General features: G+C 42.4%; 1 protein-coding gene across 2 annotated transcripts in view; it reads left to right on the top strand.

The window, feature by feature from the left end:
• Positions 1 to 17,356, top strand: part of RGS5 (regulator of G protein signaling 5) — a 192,439-nt gene that overhangs the window by 149,009 nt on the left and 26,074 nt on the right. Inside the window, exon 5 of one of the 2 annotated variants that reach the window (XM_089671529.1) lies at positions 5,128 to 5,295. The exons of the other annotated variant lie outside the window; for it this stretch is intronic. Coding sequence (XP_089527655.1) covers positions 5,128 to 5,244 — 117 coding nt within the window. The 3' untranslated portion in view covers positions 5,245 to 5,295. Of the gene's footprint in view, positions 1 to 5,127; positions 5,296 to 17,356 lie in introns of those variants that run through there. 2 annotated transcript variants of the gene reach the window in all.

Here is a 17,356-nt window from a genome sequence, read left to right as displayed (position 1 = left end):
CAACTAGCTGAATTTGCCCTTGAAAGGCTGTCATGCCCGGCCAGTAGCGTGGCATCGGAGCGCGTGTTTAGTGCGGCAGGAGGTATTGCAACTCTGCGGAGGACACGACTGTCCACCCAAAGTGTGGAGAGACTCACGTTTGTGAAAATGAATCAGGCGTGGATTAGTCTGGATTTCAAACCACCAGTTCCTGACACAACTAAATCCGCCATGAATCATGCCCCAAACATGTGCCACTTTCAGGTCTCCTCACACTGCTGGTGTGTTCCATTTTTTGTCATAGGGTGCTGGCAGATTACGGGCCTCCCATAGCTGCTGCCAGGCCCTTAATCTGCCATGGGCCCCTATACCGCCTCCTCATGCTGCTGCCAAGTCCAGAGTCTCTCATGGGTCCCTGTACGGCCTCCCATTGCTGCTGTCTCCATCGCCACACTCTGCCATGTGCCACTTTCAGGTCTCCTCACACACTGCTGGTGTGTTCAATTTTTTGACATAGGGTGCTGGCAGATTACGGGCCTCCCATAGCTGCTGCCAGGCCCCTAATCTGCCATGGGCCCCTATACCGCCTCCTCATGCTGCTGCCAAGTCCAGAGTCTGTCATGGGTCCCTGTACGGCCTCCCATTGCTGCTGTCTCCATCGCCACACTCTGCCATGTGCCACTTTCAGGTCTCCTCACACACTGCTGGTGTGTTCAATTTTTTAACATAGGGTGCTGGCAGATTACGGGCCTCCCATAGCTGCTGCCAGGCCCCTAATCTGCCATGGGCCCCTGTACCGCCTCCTCATGCTGCTGCCAGGTCCACAGTGTCTCATGCCATGTGCCACTTTCAGGTCTCCTCACACTGCTGGTGTGTTCAATTTTTTGACATAGGGTGCTGGCAGATTACGGGCCTCCCATAGCTGCTGCCAGGCCCCTAATCTGCCATGGGCCCCTATACCGCCTCCTCATGCTGCTGCCAAGTCCAGAGTCTCTCATGGGTCCCTGTACGGCCTCCCATTGCTGCTGTCTCCATCGCCACACTCTGCCATGTGCCACTTTCAGGTCTCCTCACACACTGCTGGTGTGTTCAATTTTTTGACATAGGGTGCTGGCAGATTACGGGCCTCCCATAGCTGCTGCCAGGCCCCTAATCTGCCATGGGCCCCTATACTGCCTCCTCATGCTGCTGCCAAGTCCAGAGTCTGTCATGGGTCCCTGTACGGCCTCCCATTGCTGCTGTCTCCATCGCCACACTCTGCCATGTGCCACTTTCAGGTCTCCTCACACACTGCTGGTGTGTTCCATTTTTTGTCATAGGGTGCTGGCAGATTACGGGCCTCCCATTGCTGCTGCCAGGCCCGTAATCTGCCATGGGCCCCTGTACCGCCTCTTCATGCTGCTGCCAGGTCCAGAGTGTGTCATGGGTCCCTGTAAGGCCTCCCATTGCTGCTGTCTCCATCGCCACACTCTGCCATGTGCCACTTTCAGATCTCCTCACACTGCTGGTGTGTTACATTTTTTGTCATAGGGTGCTGGCAGATTACGGGCCTCCCATTGCTGCTGCCAGGCCCGTAATCTGCCATGGGCCCCCGTACCGACTCCTCATGCTGTGACGTTGCAACAAGGTGGAATTCAACCCTATATATGTTAGACCGCCTTTACGAACAGCAAAAGGCCATCACAGATTTCCTGATGTTAAAAGCGGATAAAGGTACTCCCTGTGTAACTTAGATGTCAGCCATTGGCAGCTCATGCGTGACACCTGCGCTTGCTCAGGCCCTTTGAGGAGGCCACGCTATTCGTGAGTCGGCAGGACTATGGGATGAACGACGTCATTCCTCTGTTGCACGTCCTGGAACAAATGCTGTTAACAATGGCTGGTCAGGGTGCGGTAGACGTGGCGCACAGATCTCAACGCCACATGACCCCTGTGGGGGCAGGACAGGAAGAAGAGGAGGAGGTAGAGGAGGACATTGGTGCTCAGGAATTATTGAGTGAAATGGGTGGTTTTTCCACTCAGCGGACAGGAGTGGAGGAGCAGGAGCATCTGGTAGAGGAGGAGGAAGAGGAGACAGAGGACCCAGACGCACCGTGGCAGTATGCTGTGGAGATGGAGGCAGGGAGTCCCTCGCATTCCTTGGCACAAATGGCCCATAGCATGCTCGCTTGCTTGCGTAGCGACAGTCGAATAATAACCATTAGACAGAGGGATGACTTTTGGCTGTCCACCTTGTTGGACCCTCGCTACCGTTCAAAAATGGTGGCCTTTTTCACACCTGCTGAGAGGGAGGCCAAAATAACGTACTATAAAAACCACCTATGTAGTCAGCTGGTCTCTGCCTGTCTGCGCCAACGTCCATCCTCAGACACTGTGGGCCCTGTGCGCTCGCGTTCCACTGCCGTGGTAGGAGCAGTGGCAGCTCCACCAGCAGCAGCTGCCTCAGTCTGCAGTCGATGATGAGTAGCTTTCTTCACCAGCGCAGTGAGGAAACTACTAATCAGCCGCAGCAGCAGCAGCAGCAGCAGCAGCAGCATCAGGTGGACCTGGAGCAGGACCTCAAACAACAGGCTTAGGCCTACTTGGACAGCACCCTGCCAACCGAGGTAGACAATCCCCTTGACTACTGGGCAACGAAACTTGACCTTTGGCCCCAACTAGCTGAATTTGCCCTTGAAAGGCTGTCATGCCCGGCCAGTAGCGTGGCATCGGAGCGCGTGTTTAGTGCGGCAGGAGGTATTGCAACTCCGCGGAGGACACGACTGTCCACCCAAAGTGTGGAGAGACTCACGTTTGTGAAAATGAATCAGGCGTGGATTAGTCTGGATTTCAAACCACCAGTTCCTGACACAACTAAATCCGCCATGAATCATGCCCCAAACATGTGCCACTTTCAGGTCTCCTCACACTGCTGGTGTGTTCCATTTTTTGTCATAGGGTGCTGGCAGATTACGGGCCTCCCATAGCTGCTGCCAGGCCCCTAATCTGCCATGGGCCCCTATACTGCCTCCTCATGCTGCTGCCAAGTCCAGAGTCTGTCATGGGTCCCTGTACGGCCTCCCATTGCTGCTGTCTCCATCGCCACACTCTGCCATGTGCCACTTTCAGGTCTCCTCACACTGCTGGTGTGTTCCATTTTTTGTCATAGGGTGCTGGCAGATTACGGGCCTCCCATAGCTGCTGCCAGGCCCCTAATCTGCCATGGGCCCCTATACTGCCTCCTCATGCTGCTGCCAGGTCCAGAGTCTCTCATGGGTCCCTGTACGGCCTCCCATTGCTGCTGTCTCCATCGCCACACTCTGCCATGTGCCACTTTCAGGTTTCCTCACACTGCTGGTGTGTTCCATTTTTTGTCATAGGGTGCTGGCAGATTACGGGCCTCCCATAGCTGCTGCCAGGCCCCTAATCTGCCATGGGCCCCCGTACCAACTCCTCATGCTGCTGCCAGGCCCGTAATCTGTCATGGGCCCCTGTACCGCCTCCTCATGCTGCTGCCAGGTCCAGAGTGTGTCATGGGTCCCTGTACGGCCTCCCATTGCTGCTGTCTCCATCGCCACACTCTGCCATGTGCCACTTTCAGGTCTCCTCACACTGCTGGTGGTTTCCATTTTTGTCATAGGGTGCTGTATGGCCTCCCATTGCTGCTGCCTCCACCGCCACACTGTGGCTCCACACTCTGGTTTTGGCCCCGTGACTGCCCAAATGAGTGAAGTGTGCGGTGATTCTAAGATCGACGGCACTCATCTGCATGTCATACTGACTGTCAGTATTATTTCTCTTCCCCAGCAGACTCCAAGGACATTTAAATTAAAGGTACAGTGTTCTGCACTAATATAAAGGCTCTCTGAAGCCTAGAAACACCCTTTTATAAGTTAAATTCGCAGCGAATATATTCGACTCGAATCGAAATTTTTCCACGAATTCGCCGAATCAGTCGAATCGAATTTTTGAATACTTCGCTCATCTCTAACTGCAGCGCCTCTAACAACTCATATAGTCTTCCCCAAATATTTATGCTCTCCTCCAACATGCATCAGTAACAATACACCTTCTACTGGATGAGCAGGGGAAACATAAATATTCATAATTACATATTCATATTACTGTGGCATCCCACATGAAGAAAAAATGATCTATGAATGGATTAGGCAGCCCTTCCTCCACTCATAGTTTGTTTTTCTTTTATAGAAGCAATAGTACAGCTTCTATGAATGGAGAAGGGAAAAAGAAGGGCATAGCACTCCTGATGAATGCATAGGACAGGTCCCATTGCTCTATTACCCCCTCTACTAGATGATGGTGGTGGGGGTAGGGGGATCAGAGGATGGAAGTTTTTGACTAATTCTGCAGTCAGCAGTACAAAGGATGCATTGCATTGACTGTAAGTAGTGCCCCTTATGCTGATTTTTAAAACACTTTTTTGACTAAACTTAGGCTTTAGATCAGCTAACTCAGCTAAATTGAATCAAAACAAAAGGTGTTAAAGCCTTGCAGTTCATTTTGTTTAATAAGCAGCCACTGTCTGAGTAGAAAAGCCTATCCTCAGCCAGAATGGTGTAGAGAAGGATATTTGTTCTCTGTGTGGAAGCAATGATTTCACTGAAGGGGTTCTATATGAACTGGTGAATCGGAGCTAGAGCTCTTTTATCAGCAGGGACTGTAAGCTTTGCTCAAGTCTGACTCACAAGGGGCATGTCAGACATCTGCAGAGAGACCACTGCTTGCATGATACAGTATGCTGGCAAGGGAGAGGCTTTTCTGCTCAGTTGTGCCTGCTTTCTAAATAAAATGAACTGTAAGACTGAACACATTTTGTTTCAATACACCTGGAATGTATCTTGTTGGCTTTAAATCTTCTTAAAAATAAAAACTGTTGCAGCTTCAGCACCTTTGTCACTGTTATACTGTGGCCTGGTAATTCCACACATGATGATGTATGCTATAATAATAAACTCCCTTTGTGGTTTTCATCAATAGCTTTTATTGATTTTTGTACAAGGAAAAAGAGCTGTGACCAAGGAAAATACTTGTGTCAAGAGAAAAGAGTCCATCTGTGTTCATTTCTTGAACTTTTCAATCTATAACAAAGCAAAACTTTACAAACCTATTAAGCTCAACAAGCACAATTTTCTTTCTCTTTATTTAAAGAGTAAAACAAGACAGAAATACAATGAAACTCCAGAGATGACAAAGATGGTCCTTTTCAGGCCAGGAGAGAAAGCAAAGGTTCTAGGGAGATGGATTCTCTGCCTCCAGTGTCTGTAGATTTGAAAATCAACATTTTTCAGACATTATGTAATAAAGTGTATTGGCCAAGCCTATGTTTAAGAGTTTTTTGTTAAAGCAGCCAAATAAGTAGCCAAATAAAAGATAAACAACAACTTGAGCTGAAATATTCACCTTCAATCCAAAGATTTCCCTGCAGTATTTTTTCTGTTGCTAAATGTTCATGATCTGATAGCCAACAACATCCAAGCCACTTCACCTGCTTCCATGTTATCCTGGAGAAGATAAACGGTTTGAATCCCAGCAGGTTCAGCAAATTTGAACCATGTATAAGAAGGCTGAATGTATCTACTGTAAGGTGGTCGATCGATAGACTTGGGTACAGCTAGCATGTTGGGTTTTACATGCGATGATTGCTAGCAGCTATTATAGCCGGTAGCAGTAATCAAGATGTTCTCCCAGCGAAAAAACACAATGGTTCAGCGGGAGGGATTCCCCCATCAACAATGACTGTGTTGATGGGGGAATCAAGTGATTTTCTTTCCTGCAACAATGAAAATCGCTCCATCTATGGCCGGCTTTAGTAGCATAGTCATATGTTAATCTCTTTTTGACTCTGCTTTTTCTTCCAGGGTTGTAGATAGCAGAGATACAGGGGTCCAACCCCCAGAGCATCTGCAGAGCCGTACCTAGCTCTCATAGTAACTGTGCACCAGAAACACTGCAGCTGCTGCCCTTTCTGCCTGTCAGAACTCAGACACAGGCAGGGGCAGTTCCCCTGTGAAGGAGGTTCTCTTTATCTCCTTCTTGGCTCCAGTCACATGATACAGCTAAGTGGGGACTTTCCTTTGCTTGGAAATTCGTCGTTTAGTGAGAGGATTTCATGGGGAGGAGAGATCTGTACTGGATAGGGAGTGATCTTTACTAGGGGTAACCTCTACGGGGGAGTTCCGTCCCTGGGGGGGATTTGTACTGGGGGGGTCTAGACCAGTGGGGGATCTATACTGACCTCTTTATTGGCCATATATAATATTCCAATCATACACATTCCTGGAAACGACAATGTGTAGGCTGGTGTCGGAGTTCAAAACGTCTGTTTTAGTTTGTAAAAATCAGTAATTTTTACAGCTGTTCATGAATGTCCATTATAGACATGCACATGGATCCCGGGAAGTTCTGCCACTTGTTCCAGGAGGCAGACCCAGAGTTCTAAGCAGAGTGTAAGGAAGTAAAGGGAGCTTAATTCAAGAAAAATAAGATATGCCAAAAATAAATAGCCTGCAGTTATCTATAAGCATCGGTTTGGAGATTGCCATTATTAAACATTTCTAGAAGTGCCTTTGTTGAAAATTTTATGGTAAGGCTGAAGTCCTTCGTTAAGCAGTATTAAACCCAAAAGCAAACATTCAGTGGTCCAGTCAGTAGGTCTGTTGTTTTTCAACAGAGAAAGCTCTCCTGCAAATGTAGCAGTTAGAGAGTTGAAATAAACAATGACAGGGGTGCTTACAATGATCAGCTTTTATTTATTCATGTAAAACCTTTATCCCTAATGAAAAAATTTAGCTGGAACTGTTGTGTAACTGCAGTGTGAGATGGAATTTGACTTCAGTTTGTTAGGGTATCTAAATTTGCTGGTACATTTAACACTCCCCTCTCCCATATTATCAATGCTGATGACCAAAGGTGCCCCCTATGCTCCTATATCCAGAGTGGGGGCATTCTAAAACAGGCGGTGTATTACTGGCCAGATCACCAGGTGAAAACTGAAGGGAAAGAGCCTAAAGGAAAACTAATGCAGCCACCACATCAAGCTGCAATATACTGTATTAATTTTTTCTTGTTGGGTATAATACCAACTCCTTTAGTAAATGAGCCTCAGTGCCTCGAACACTTTCTTTAGTTTAGCCTAATGGTCACTAGAGGGAGCACAAGAGAGATGTGTGCACTTTTTATAAAGACTTTCCATAAAGAAATTTCAAATTGCAATATTCCAACGTTCTCAGCCAAAGATATAAACATAATAGTTTATTTCCACAATTCATACATAACAAAAAATATAAAACCGCAATATCATATGGTTAAAATACACAGCTTTTGTATTGTGCCTTTAGGACAGCCAAGAAACGTACATATTCGCCAGCACACCATGGATCTCCAATGTGGTCCAAAAAAGGTATTTATTGCAAAAAGAGCACTTCACATAAGAAGGTGCAATGTTTCAGAGCCACGTAGGACACCTTTGTCAGGCATGTGACTTAAGATAGCCAGGAGAACTCCCAAAGTATAACTATTCATACAGAAATTTCCCAATAATTTGGGGTATCATGTAGCTGTGAGGAGATCCTGCTGTTCATAATTTTCTCCACATGTTTTGTGGCTGTTACCTCTTCCTCAGGAGTATAAAGGCATCACAAATCATTCTAAATGAAAATGAGTAAATAAATGATAATATTATTATTATTATTATAAGTAAATAAGCACATTCCTTTTGATGGCTATTAACCAATTCAATACCGTGCAATTTTACACCTTCCTGCCCAGGCCATTTTTCAGGTTTCAGCGCTCTCACACTTTGAATGACAATTGCGCAGTCATACAACATTGTACCCAAACTAAAATTTTATCATTTTCTTCACACAACTAGAGCTTTCTTTTGGTGGTATTTAATCATTGCTGGGGTTTTTATTTTTTGCTAAATTAACAAAAAAAGTCTGAAAATGTTGAAAAAAACCCACGTTTTTCTTTGTTTCTGTTATAAAAGTTTGCAAATAAATAATTGTTCTTCATAAATTTAGGCCAAGATGTATTCTACTACATGTCTTTGGTGAAAATAACCCAAATTAGGATGTATTTTTTAGTTTGTAGGAAAGTTATAGAGTTCACAAACTATGGTATAGATCTGAATATTGATCAATCCTGAAGTACTGGCAGCCAATCTAATTTCTTGAGGTCCAAGAATGTCAGAATAGTACAGATATCCCCAAATTACCACTTTTTGCAAAGTAGACAGTTCGACGTACTTCATAAGAGGCATGGCGAGTTTTTTGAAGTTGTATTTTTTTTGTCATAATTTTTCGGAAAATTAAAAAATAAAAAACATTATTTTCACTATTTTTTTTTTACATACTGTCACCAGTGCAGTACAGCGTCATCATATAACTGGCATTGCGGTGATCAGGGACACTAAAGGAAAAAAAAAGCCTAAAAAATGTATATAGCTACCACATTTGAAGATTGGTAAACGGCAAAACATTAACATTTTTTTGGGGGGTTTAAATACACTTTAAAGTGGAACTAAAGTCAAAGATGCCTACCTTAGCTCCAATGGTCAGACACCTAGGAAGTCCCTTGCCAGTGCTGCCATCTTCTTCTCAGCTTCTTTTGGTTGCCAATCTTCAGCCATCTTAATTGAATGGGGATGATGTAACTCTTGTGCACACACAGGAGTCAGCCATCCTGGCACACAGGCGTTGCCAGTGTCAGAATCTTCTTTTGGGTGCCAATCCTCGGCCACCTTGATTAGCTGGCGAGGGATGACGTAACTCTCGTGCATATGCAGAAGTTCACTCATTCTGGCACACAGGCCTTGCCAGTGCTGACATCGTCTTCTCAGTTTCTTTCAGATGCAGATCTACGGTTGCCACCTCATCCCTTTAAAACCGAACGTATTAATTACACAGGTTCTGTGGCTGATTAAAGTATTAATTAAATATACTTAAAACCTTATCTGCATTAAATTAGCCTCAGAATCTGCGTAGTTAATATGTGTTCAGTTTTAAAGGGATGAGGTGGCAACCCTTTGCGGATCCTCGGCCATCTCGATTGACCGGTGTGAGATGACATAACTCTCGTGCAGGAGTTTAGTCATCATGGCACAAAAGGCACAGTGCCAGAATGTATACTGTGGACTGCATGTCTCTTCTGAAAAAACAGTCTTACAATTTTTTTTAAAAGTAGACTTTAATTCCTCTCTGAGAGTAAATAAATCCGCTGATAATACAGAACTCTAAGAAGTTGTATCCATGGAAATATCATGTCCAATTTTCAACCAAGAAGTGCACAATACATAAATAAATTGTCTTTTGCCAATGCTTATAATATGTTGGAACCACGGATTATTTTCGGTCTTAAATATAGAATCATACTAATGTTATGTGATATGGCCTGTTCTGGGTTGGAGATCAGGATGGGGCTTACATGTTAGGATGTTATTCTTTTTAAATATTGGGTAGCATGGATAATGGATGGGGGCCAGTTTTGTATATTTTTAATAAAAAAACAGCTGATTATAATTAAGCTTGTTACTTTAATTAAATAAATAATAAATTATTATTTCCCAAATACAAAGGGTGGTTTCTGATGTTTTTTTATACAAGATGTTGTTATAATCCCAGTATGACATCTTATCTTGTTGAGTAATATTCTTGTCTGTCTGTGGCTGGCACCATTAAGACAACCCTGCCCAGCAACAAAATGTCTCAGGAAGTGACTGCAATGCTAAGGTATATACATAGTGCCATTTCCATTCCTAACAAATCATGTCATTCATTGGTGTGTGAATCATCCCCTCTGTCTAGATAGCATTTTCACAATAAAGTACAATACACTAGTGTAAAAAAATTTACAAATCCATTTTTTACATGATTCTAGGGAATCCATAATGTAATAAAATTGTATAAGGCATGCACTGAAAAGGTTAAATCTAATTACTGCACACCTACACAAGGCAGGTGCATCGCACAGCTGGAAGTAAGGAAACATGTGAATTTTGCGTGGACACGAGTGAATTCAGTACTTTGTTTCTATGGAGCTGTTACAAAGGTCAGGTTTAAAATGAAGTATTGTTTTAAAGGAACATAATTAAGAATATGAAAACTGACTTGTGATTGATTCACAGCTAGAGCAAAGTTAATTGCAGACTCAGTGAATGGATATCAATAGTCAAATTACTTTTAATACACCATTTTATTTGAATATCGATAAACACACATTTCTTAAGGGATTATTATTATTATTATTATTCAGGATTTATACAGCGCCAACAGTTTGCTCAGCGCTTTACAGTATAACGGGAGACGATAAGCAACAATACAGTTCAATACAAGAGGGATAGGAGGGCCCTGCTCCTTGGAGCTTACAATCTAAGAGGGAGGGGCTAGTGGTACACAAGGTAGCAACTGTGGGGGATGGACTGGTAGGAGAAGTAGAAGATTCCATTATTAGCTGAGGGCAGGATAGGCTCTCCTGAAAAGATACGTTTTCAGAGATTGCCTAAAAGTGAGCAAAGTAGGTGATAGTCTGATAAATTGGGGTAGAGAGTTCCAGAGGACAGGGGAAGCTCTGGAGAAGTCATGGAGATGAGCATGGGAGGAGGGGACAAGGGAGCTAGAGAGCAGGAGTTCATGCGAGGAGCGGAGAATACGGTTTGGGTGATATTTGGAGACAAGGTTGGTGATGTAATTTGGGGCAGAGTTATAAATGTTATTGTTAATGTCTTGAATTTTATCCGTTGGACAATGGGAAGCCAGTGGAGGGATTGGCAGAGAGGGGTGGCAGATACGGAACGGTTAGTAAGGTGTATGAATCTGACAGCAGCATTTATGCTACACTGAAGAGGGGATAGCCTGTGATGAGGTAGGCCAATGAGGAGGGAGTTACAATAATCAAGGCGAGAGATAACAAGGGAGTGATTAAGCTGCTTAGTCGTTTCTGAGGTTAAAAACGGCCGTATCTTGGAGATGTTGCGGAGGTGAAGTTTTGTTGTAAAAACAGTGAAATCAGAGGGCAGTCATATATGAGGAGAAAGTTAGACTATGTATTAAACTTATAGAAGGATTGAAGAAAACACGTGAAATGTAAATCTGACATACTGCAGGAATGAAAGACCGCACACTGATGCCCTCACTATAGTCAAAGTGTATTCTATAGCACATCCTTTCTCAACATTTAAAATATGGAGGAATTAGGGATACCACCTCATTCCATTTAAAACCAAACACATATTAATTACACAGTTTTTGAGGCAAATTTATTGCAGACAAGGCACCAAGTGAGTTTAATTACCATCTTAATCAGCCATAGAACCTGTGTAATCAATATGTGTTCAGTTTTAAAGATATGAAATGACAACCCTAGGAGGAATCCTTGAATGTCTCAGAGAACGCCTGCTAATAATCACTATATTTACAGCTCATGGGACATTAGCTTGATGGTTAGAAGGAAGAATGCTCCCTACATTTGTGGTCAATGGGAAAAATCCCACCCTTAGAGATAGCTAAAAAGATCATTGCTGTCAGTGGTAGCCTAACCGAGAGGCAGAAATGTCCCAATATTCAAGGTATCCCTGGCAGCCTCTGAACGAACCCTAGTTAGGAAAGGCTGCCATAGAACAACCACCATCCACACAATAGCAGTCCCCACACCTTGGCTGCCCCATCTAAAGCGTTTAACCCACCAGGTCTTAATCGATTATGCCCTATTGGGTACAATTCACTAGAGGGGCATTCCTAGGGTGGGGACAGCTATTGTGTGGATTGCTGTTCCTCATGGAATAAATATCAGTGTGCGATGGTCTCTAATTCCTGTAGTGTGTTAGAAGCGTGGCCAGCTCTAATAGTTCCCCAGCACCCAGCATTCAGGTGGCAGCAGGAAGGTCCAGCTTCGGAGCAGAGACAAATGGGTTATGTCACCTAAATGTAAATCTAGCCCTCATTCACCACCATTCAGACCTCTCTTCCATCTTCATCCAGCCTGTGGGAACAGCCATTAGAGGACAGACTGTCTCCAGAAACACATCCATCAGGCATGGGAATGGTGAGTATTCTTTTAAACTCCCTTTCATGTGTTGAACATTGCTTGAATCTGTTTGGGGACACTACTGCCTGTTACCAAATTTTCTAAAATGGCACCTCTGCACCTTTTCATTGCTTGGAACACTTTATAAAGATACCCTGCTATCTCTGTGGATTAAAAATACCTTCCCTTGAAAGTAGAGCACTCCATTATTTAATTGTTAAAGGCCCCACCACTGACAGACACTGCAGTACATTTACCTTCTGGCCAGTGGTTAATCAGGGTTTGAAGAGTGTATTTAGGGTCTTAATTTTCACCTTATGATTCTGATTTAATATTGGGGATATTTGTTGCCTTGTGTGTTATTCATTTCTTCCTTCAGTGTTGTTCTCCACTCTCTGTGTTTGAGGCAAGGCGTGTTTGAGGCAAGGCCTGACACTGGTGGTAAGGAAAATGACTACCATCTCAACTGTCTAACCCATACCTTGCTGCAGGACTTATTGCCAGCCCAGTTAAATTACTAATGATTGGTCTGTGTATTAACAGGTATAGAAACAGGGTGGGTCATCAATGGAAACAACAGGAGAACCCAATGTTTCCAGCAGCTTCTTCAGGGTCATTGTTACACTTATGATTATTGGATGAAATGATTGATTATATGTGTGCTACTTGTATTTTGTTTAGGATAACCCATCCTTCTTTTTTTATATGAAGAAATAGCAGTTAAAAGAGCAAACTACTAGTCAGCAATTGTCTTCAATTGTTTGGCTGATAGAAAGTAAACCTGATTCACTGTGATGGATAATAGATAGAATAGATTGTTTTTTTTTTTGAGGATGTTTTTTAAAATTATTTTTATTGAGTTTTACAATTAGTATATCTATCAAGACAGTAACAATAAACCGCCACATGGCGGAAAAATGTACCATACATTAGGGCAAGAACCCTTAACAACCAACAAACAGACATTGCCTCTGCTAACATGCACAGCTAAAGTCCACCAGGAGGAGAACAAATACTAAGACTGGTGAGGTGTAACCTCTAGATAAACAAATGATGGTCCATGTCCCTCCATCCCTCCCCACTAAGAAATAAACTTTCCAAGTAAGCAACCCGCATAATATGTCCATGCATGGACATAAGATATGGATAAATGTACAGAGTAAATCGATTTATCACATCAGAACCAGGAATGGCGGGGATCAGAGTTTCAGCTGATAAGCCTAATAATATCATTGCTATTTATGATGATTTGATTAATCCATCATAGTAATAATACTTACTTTGAAATATCAATTTTAACATCAAGTTATATAATGGAGTCAGGGAAGACATTTCACACTTTCTTTCCATATCTTTGTTTTCATATAAATACGTGATCTTAGAACAGCAGGCAGAGAGTAATCTGACTGATGTGCTAAAACGTGACACACTAAAACTTCTACTTGGCTAGGTGACTTAAGCATTACACATAAAGTACAAAGTATGTCTTTTTCTCCACAATGAAGCTAAATCATCCCTCTTCTTACTGAGACGAGAGAACATTCAGAATTATTAAACACACATTTTCCAGCACAATCACTATTTGCAATAATGAACTTTTCTGGTGCGTTATCCCTTCCTAGGTTCACCCTTCATGCTCCAGACCTGTCAGATTAGGTTTTCGATTAGAACAGAATTGAGGTCACCCTCAAATTGTAACCATTAAGGAACGGTTCTTCAGAAGAACAGAAAAAATTGAAAGCAATGTTTGCAGCTCACCTTGGAAAGTAGATGAGAAAACGTTTGTTTTTGTCCTGGCTAACACGCTTACATAGCAGGAATCAAGATCAATTTCCAAAAATGTTCTAAAATCAATAAAACGCATTGCCCCCCTTCGAGAAGGAAGGGGGGTGCTTTTAATATATTTTACTCTGCACTGTGTAGACTCCCAACACTGAACAGCATTTTTGATGAGCATGTACACCACCTTGGGAAATGTTGTTGAAGACGTCTTGGAAGTCAGTTATGAATTCCTGCTATGTAAGCTTGTTTGCCAAGACAATAAATTAATGTTTTCTTAGCCACTCAGCAAGGTGAGCTGCATAGATTGATTTCAATTCTTCTGTTCATCTACCAATACTCTTAGATGCGCTCTGCTTTTGTTCTGTTTTTAGTATATATTCTTTTGTGAGGATTTGTGGTCAGATGCTGGAAGAGGAAACTATATATACAAAAAATTTATTCTGGATCGCCAAGCTCCACCTTCTAAGTGTGAGGTATTGGACTCTGGACTATATTTTATTTTGGCATTGCATCTCATCCAGTCCTCATGTTATGAGTCTGTGTAGTAAACCATAATGACTCTGTTAAGCAGTTCTCAAACATTAAGGCCACTTGTACAGACATCAGAATTTACAGATTTTTTCTCAGGAACTTGCTGACAGAGAATCCTTGAGTAAAAAACTGTTTGTCAAGACCTGAGTAATGTTGAGTATAGGCGAGTAAAGGTGTGTAAGTGAATAGACAAGTAATTCTTCCTTATTGCCAGTTTTGTAATATACTCATTTATATCTGTGTAAACATGCTTATAGACAAGTAAACATGCGTAAGCATATAAAATGCTGCCCTTAAATTAAACATTCTATATTTTTATTTTATGGCTTTGTACTCAATGCTGTATTACTGATCTTTACTCAACTGTGTGTATGGTTCCATAGACAACAATGCATCTAAATTTTGATCAGTAAAAAACCCAGAATTTTTTACTCCTGTCTGCAAGAGGTCTTAAAGGTACCTTAAAAGGTGCCTTGGAGGAAATCAAGAAGGTAACAAGAATGACACACCAACAGTTTTGGAGCTCTGAGGTTTTTAATTTATAATTTAAAAAAACAAAATAACAAGCCAATGTCTTTTGGGGAGTACAGAGTACTCCATCAGGGCTTAAAATTTAAGTTGAGATGAGAACAGACTGAATGGAGCTTGAGGCTACCTTCACACCATAGTGTGAACATTAACAGACACATGTCATGTTGTCTGTTAATGTGCTATTTACTGGGCTTCCATTGCACCACAAAAAAACAGACCAAATACAAATTGTGTAATGCTATGTGTGTTGTGCTGTACTGCAGCACAGGCTTGTTAGCTACTACTATACATATGCATTGGGATGCTATTAAAAATGAATGGCACTGCAATGCACCACCCAAAATAACATATGTAACTGCGCTTTGAACTAAAGCACTAGTTTTCCCATGTGTTAAACAGTTTTCATTAGCTGGTTGTAGTAAAAAGATTAGATTTGTTTAAACTTTTATACAGTAATATTTGAATATACGTTGTCATATTTCGAATGTAATCATAATGAAAGTTCAATATAAGCAAACTCCTAAAAATAATATAAATGGACTTATTTATTGGACTTCTTTACAAAAAACAAATACCAATTATGTGAAGAATAATTCTAATGCTCATTAGTTACATTTTCAATGACTAATATGAGATGATACCTAATTGCTTTGTATTGCGCATTCTTTCACTTACAGTGTTTGTAAAGCCAATTTTTTTTTAAATGGAACGGGGAATGATTTGAGGATTTGGGTTTTACTGCTATCCAGCACTCTACTAGAAATTCCCCCTCACTTCCTCTTCTGCTGACAATGTTTAACTATAGATGAAGGAAGGAGAAATCTCCAACAGCTGCGCAGACTGATATAAAAATCCTTTTCTTTAGTACAGAAGAGTCAGGCTAGAAAGCCTGACAGTTTTTATTGCTGTCTGTCCCCATTTCAGATTTTACTTTCTAGAAAATCTTAGATAAAATCTCTGTAATGGAGTCCCAAATAGCTGTAAAGACCATACAAAGGTTCTAATACATCCCAACTCTATCCAAAACTTAAAAGAGAAAAGAACTTGGCATAAACTTTAAAATGTCAATATATCTGCTATTTCTTGTTTTATTGGATCATTGGCTGGGAAGCAAAGGACTTGTTGAGTTAGAACATCTCAGTTTTAGTCATGCCCAAGAAATGTCATTTCTGTTATAGATTATGGCACCTGGCATGCACTGTCCTACTAAAAAAGGTCAATTTGTTAAAATCACTAAGGAACATGTTTAGAGAACCGAGACAGATAGTGTAAAACACACAAATCAAATTCAGATTTCATATTAAAGTAAATGTTCCAGAATTTCAGAATAAACCTTGGATAGTAAATATCTAATACAAACTTCAATTAAACTTTTGTGATTTTTATAAGTAAGCCTGAAATAGTTGTTCATGCATATTTGATATTTGTTGAAGTCTGTGCTGTTTGCCAAAAATCAATGCTGCCTATGTTTGTTCACTCCATTTATGGACAAATTCTATTAGTAATCCTGTATGGTTTATTATGTTGAAAGCTCTTTTAGTTCTGAGAGGTACTGCAGCAATGGTCCAATTCAGCACTTAGTGAAAGTCATCTTTGAAGCAGAACTAAGCCCACCAACAGGGCCGGATCTAGCCTATCTGATCTGGGGGTGCAGAAAAAAAAGTCAGGAGGAAACACTAGTATGTATTAGACTATCATTAGATTGGGGCTATTACACAGAACCTGTACCCCCTTATATCAGATGTCATCAGAGGCCTCTTTTCCATTAGGAGTCCTCATCAGAGTTCCTTTTTACATCATGAGTACTCATCTCCCTTTACATCAGATTCCCATCAAAGTGCCCCTTTACATCAAAGTATATATCGGAGTGCCTCTTACATCAGGGTCTCCAGCAGAGTGCTTCTTTATGTCAGGGTTCCCATCAGAGTCCCCCATTACATCAGAGTGACCCCTTACATCAACATCCCCATCAAAGTGCCCACTTACATCAATGTCCCTATAAGAGTGCACTCTTACATCAGGTGTCCCCATCAGAGTTCCCCCTTACATCAGGGTCTATATTAGCATGCCCCTTACATCAGGGTCCCCATCAGAGTGCCCTCTTACACCAGGGTCCCCATCAGAGTGCTCCTTTATATCAGGATCCCTATCAGAGTGCCCCTTTACATCAGGTGTCCCCATCAGAGCACCCCCTTACATCAGTGTCCCCATCAAGGCGTCCCTTACATATGATCAGTTATCCCCATCAGAGTACCCACTTACATCAGGTGTCCCCATCAGCGTGCCCCCTTACAACGGGTGTCCTATTCAGAGTGCTCCCTTACATGGATTGTCCCCATAAGTGTGCCACCTTACATAAACTGTCTACATCAGACTGGCTCATGGATCAGTGGATACACTATCAGAGACCTGGAGGGGCACAACTAAACTCTGAAGGGCATAGCCTACCCCAGCACCCCCCTAGGTCCTGCCCTGCCCACTGATCTGTTTCTAATGGAAGCTCTCAACTGAA

Source organism: Staurois parvus, unplaced genomic scaffold (assembly GCF_062004578.1).
Source record: "Staurois parvus isolate SC_StPar_1 unplaced genomic scaffold, SC_StPar_1.0 ptg000106l, whole genome shotgun sequence".
NCBI classification, from domain to species: Eukaryota; Metazoa; Chordata; class Amphibia; order Anura; family Ranidae; genus Staurois; species Staurois parvus.
This window is presented reverse-complemented; position numbering and strand designations above follow the sequence as displayed.